The 4,603-nt window shown below is 53.0% G+C and overlaps 1 protein-coding gene across 1 annotated transcript; it reads right to left on the bottom strand.

Annotated features, from left to right (window-relative positions):
- fndc5b (fibronectin type III domain containing 5b) lies at positions 1–4,603 on the bottom strand. Its single transcript, XM_037473889.2, has 6 exons — positions 4,267–4,603; positions 3,161–3,279; positions 2,303–2,501; positions 975–1,064; positions 139–339; positions 1–46 (listed from the first exon to the last, which is right to left on the bottom strand). The coding sequence occupies exons 1-5, from the start codon at positions 4,394–4,396 to the stop codon at positions 200–202; spliced, it is 678 nt and encodes a 225-aa protein (XP_037329786.1). The 5' UTR covers positions 4,397–4,603; the 3' UTR covers positions 1–46; positions 139–199.

The following is a 4,603-nucleotide window of genomic DNA, read 5'->3' as shown; positions in this document are numbered from 1 at the left end:
GGAGACGATGGCTTTCCGTTGGTCCAAGCGTCAGGACACACAGTTACTGCAGGTATTGAGGGACAAAAGGACAGTTCAGACACAGCGAGGACCTGGAAACACAGTATTTTACTCGAGGTGTCACCTGAGGCTCCTCACCTGTCCTGAGGGTCGAGGAGTTATTGCACGAGGCTTTGCAGGGGGGGGGGGGGGGCTGGTCTCAGACGTTGCTGCGCAGCAGCCCCCCCTGCGGGTGCTCCGGGGTGCTGCACTCCGAGGAGTTCTTGGCTTTGTCCTTGTTGTTGTTGGGCTCGTTGTCTTTGATGATGTCATACTGACGGCAAAACAGAGCGATCACCCCTGCGGGCGGGAGGGGGAGGGGGGGGGGGGGGGGGCAGAGGGGGATGCACAGGATCATTATTCGTCAGCCGCCTTTTCACTCTGAGGTTTCCCGAATGAAAAGATAAGTCATGTGAAGCCTTCCCTCGCTCATGAAGATAAAAACACACCCGAGGAGACAGCGAGACGAACACAAAGGAAGAAGAAAGGGAATAACAGAGGGAGGGGTATCTCACTGTGATATCCCCCCCCCCCCCACCCAGGCCCAATTATAAGCTAGAAGAACACAATCCACCTCCTCTCAAAAGACCCTTCACAGTTTCCCCTCCCTCTCCGACTCTCTTTGAACCTCAGCGAATGGTCCTCTCACTGCTGAGGGAGATGAGGGCCGTTAATGAATAAAGCCACAAACCCAACGTGAGCCACATTCCTGTCTCATTACACCCAAAGTGGGTCAGGGAGGACTATTCATAGCTGAGGAGGATTAAATAGGAAGCATTATAACAAATAAAGATCCACATGTGGTGATCATCGGGCAGAGAGAGGGCCCCCACTGCCACACACACACACGCACACACACACACACACACACACGCACGCACACACACACTCACACTCCTCATTGACCCGCAGAGACAAGGGGTGTCCCACCGTACCTGCCCACATGACCAGCACCACCACGATGATGATGAGCTCCCCGGCCCTCAGCTGAGCCGACTGACCGAACTCCTCCATCGTCACCTCGTCTGGAGAGAGGACACACACACACACACACACATTTGGTAATACATTTCATTGTGCTCTCCAGTATGCAGTTTCTTTATGGAGACATTGCGCATTCATTCTGAGTTGGCACGGTTTACTTGATGAAACCCAGGGGAGCAGATTTAAACATCTGAGCTGCAGCTGAAGAACAACATCAATAAAACCCTGCAGGCCTCGAAGCCTTGAAGCAACGATTCTGTTTGCTTTCAAGTAGAATCGTGCTCCGAATTCTTCTGCCGGAGTAAGAGAACCTCATTCATTCATTCATTCATTCATCGAAGCGAGAAAGTCTCTGCAATATTTCACTGCTGTCACTTTTTTGCAAAAGTGCAGATTGTGCAGCGTCTTGTAGAATGAAATAAACCCTCAAACACGTCCGGCTCCATACCAAAGGGTGTCTGGCTGATTGATATCCACTTGGAGGGGGGGGGGGGCTAAGAGATTTAATCAGCAGCTAATGAATGCTTCCATAAACACACACACGCGCACGCACACACCCAAACACACACTGTTTGCTCGCAGGGGACTTCAGTCAAAAGGGTGAGCTCACAAATCGAGCCCCCCGCCCCCCCAACATTAAGACCAATTCCACCGCTGAGACTTCAAATAATGCTGATGGGACAAATATTTAGACCCCGCGTTATTAAATCTGCACAATCACATCAAGATGCTAACTTACTTTAAAGGAATCATTTGGAAATGGGATCATTCTTTCTTAGAACATGGTTCCATGTGCCAAAAGGAATCTGAACTCTCCTGCACGCCCCCCCCCCCCCCCCCCTCCCCCCCACCCCCCGTGTCCTCTCATGAATCCAGAACGGTCCCTAATGTCTCCTCGTCCCCTTTTCTGATGAGACGTTTAGCAGGTCGCTCTCGGCGCCGTAACTGGGTCGGACGCGATGAGACTGGAAAGCGCAGCGCGCCGCTCCAGATAACAGCAGCCTCTGCGTTTGGGGATTGCATTTGTACGAGGTGGGGGGGGGGGGGGGTGTCTTCAGATCAGATCGTCAAATAAAGGTTATCCGTTATTGCCTCTGGTTAGAAGCTGGTATTATAATGTGTGTGTGTGTGTGTGTGTGTGTGTGTGTGTGTGTGTGTGTGCAGGCAGCGCGTCTCCTCTCTGATGTCGAGTTTGACCAAATTATGTCATCGCTTTAAGGCCTTTTCGGGCGGAGACACCTGACGAGCAGGTGAGAAAAGGAAATGACCCGCCCCTCACCCGGGCTCTTGGACGCCATCTTCTCCGACTCCCTGGGCGTTCTGAAGAGGACCGGCTCGCTGGGGGGGCCGCTGCCCGCCATGCTGACGCTCTGGACGTGGACGATGTACTCGGTGTCCTCGTCCAAGTCCCACAGCGCGCAGGAGCGCGTGGTGGTGTTCACTTCCTGGATGAAGCGCAGCATGCGGGCGTCCTTCTTCTGCAAAACATTTTTTTTTTTAAAAAGAAGGGAGGCAAAGGGGGACGGATTCAGTGCCCCTTTGATCCCTGCTTTTCGGGGCGTTATCTAGTGAGCACGGATCGATTCTGCACGATTCTGCAGAGTCGGAGGGGGGGGGGGGGGCGCTGACCTCTTGTAAGTTCTTTGATAGGAATCAGATGGGCTCAGAGGAGCGATATCTCAGGAGTTCAGCTGAATACGAAATAATGTAACGAAACCCTGGGATCAAATGCAGTTTTCCTGTTGATCGTACCACGCGAACCTTTAACAGTGCGAATGCAAACCAGTTTAAGTCTCCAGGGGAGGGGGGGGGGGGGGGGTTTCTCTGCAATGTAATCAAGCTGGAAGAAACAGAGTGCCGCTCTGAATGAAATGTGCGCTCCTATTCGTCTGGGGCTGCCTGCTCGGGTCAATTGGTTCCTGTTAGAGTAAATCTCTTCAGGGCCTTTTTCATTTACTGACCTTTCTAAACGGGCCGTAGACAAAGAGCACATTTGAAAAAAGGGGGGCTGAGCTGTGTCAGCACGCCAAACCTCAGCTGACTTCCTGTTTACCAGCATGCACCTGTAGCTTTCACCCCCCCCCACACTTCAAGTTTCTCTCTACACACAGTAAGGGACACGACAGCATAGAAATACCTGTTGGGTGATGGCGAATCCAATGACGGGGTCCCCCTCCAAGATCTCCCACGTGACCATGGCAGAGTTCACCTCAATCTCTCTGATGGTCACATTGAGCGGAGCTGAGAGCGCGGTGTCTGACACACACACACACACACACACACAACACACACAGACACACACCACGTAGCATAACCACAGGAATATAGAGACAGGTCATGAGTAGTCTGTGGTTACAACTGGTAATACATAAAAAGCACACATGCTGATCACATGGCTCCTGATAATGTTCACCAGAGGTTTCCCCTCGCCCCCCGTAGAGCTTCCTTCACCGTGTGGGTCCCATTTAGAAGTGTCCTCTGAATCTCGCGCTGTGCCACCCCAGCCAATATTACACAGCGATAGAAGAACGCCCCCCCCCCCCATGAACGCAGCTGAGAAAACCCCATTGTTACATCGTGTGGCTCCCCAGGGCTTGATTGATGCACAGTGGCTGGTGTGCGATACATGTTTGACTACCTGTACCATACAACACTCTCTCACACACACACACACACACAGCAGAGAGGGATTCACATTCCTTTTATAACCGGGACGAGACGATGGTTCTTATCGAATTCAAGCGGCTGCATGTTAAAAATATGCAACACAACAAAAGATGGATGAGGTTCTCCATCCGCTGTGCAAAACATGCTTACTGGATGCTCGGCTGTGTGGGGGCTTCCAATGGGAAAGCCTCGTCCAATTTGAGCCCCAACTGTTTCATAACCCTCCGTCGGAGGGTTACAGAAACCTATTGATTTTTTTTAGTCTTGATTAATCGATGAGGTGACATCGTCGAAATATCGCGTTTTAAAGGACGCTCATATTTCAAAGAGCAAGCAAATGACAAATGAAAGTGATTGTTTGACCTCCAACACTTAATATTTGTGTGTTTTTTTTATCTTGAGTAATTATAAACTGTATCCCAGAGAACAATAAAATGACTTATTGCGATGTGAAACTTACATACAACAGACACACTTCCATCTTTGCTCGTCACCATGCGTTTTGTAATAGCCCCCCACCACCCACACAACCCCCACCCCCCCCCCTCCCTCTCCCAAACCTGTGGTCCTACTCACCGGCGGTAACGGAGGACACCGACAGGAAGCCCAGCAGGAGCAGCGGCACCGCCGCAGAGGATCCCGGTCCAGCCATCGTCTCCCGGCGAGGCTTCACATGCCGCGCGGCCCGCTCGTCTCCATCCCGCATCCGGGGGAAGGCGCCCGCATCCCCGCGCGGCGCGGCGCGTTCCGGCTCTCCTCGACACGGACCCCCCCCCCGGGTGCGGTTCGCCTCGTGGTGCCGCCTGTGGCGGAGGGTTCCGGTGCCGGTCGGAGCCTCTGACTCTGACTCGGTTTCGGCTGCTGGTGGCGGAGCGGCGGCGGCGGCGCGGGGAGACGAGGGGGCTGAGGAGGG

Source organism: Pungitius pungitius, chromosome 17 (assembly GCF_949316345.1).
Source record: "Pungitius pungitius chromosome 17, fPunPun2.1, whole genome shotgun sequence".
NCBI classification, from domain to species: domain Eukaryota; kingdom Metazoa; phylum Chordata; class Actinopteri; order Perciformes; family Gasterosteidae; genus Pungitius; species Pungitius pungitius.
The sequence above is the reverse complement of the archived record's forward strand: the minus strand, read 5'-3'. Positions and strand labels throughout refer to the sequence as shown.

Coding starts and splice junctions, on each gene's coding strand:
- fndc5b (XM_037473889.2), bottom strand. CDS start 4,396: ATGCGGGATGGAGACGAGCGGGCCGCGCGGCATGTGAAGCCTCGCCGG. Junction 3,280..4,266: donor GGTGTCCTCCGTTACCGCCG/GTGAGTAGGACC, acceptor TGTGTGTGTCAG/ACACCGCGCTCTCAGCTCCG. Junction 2,502..3,160: donor GATTCGCCATCACCCAACAG/GTATTTCTATGC, acceptor AATGTTTTGCAG/AAGAAGGACGCCCGCATGCT.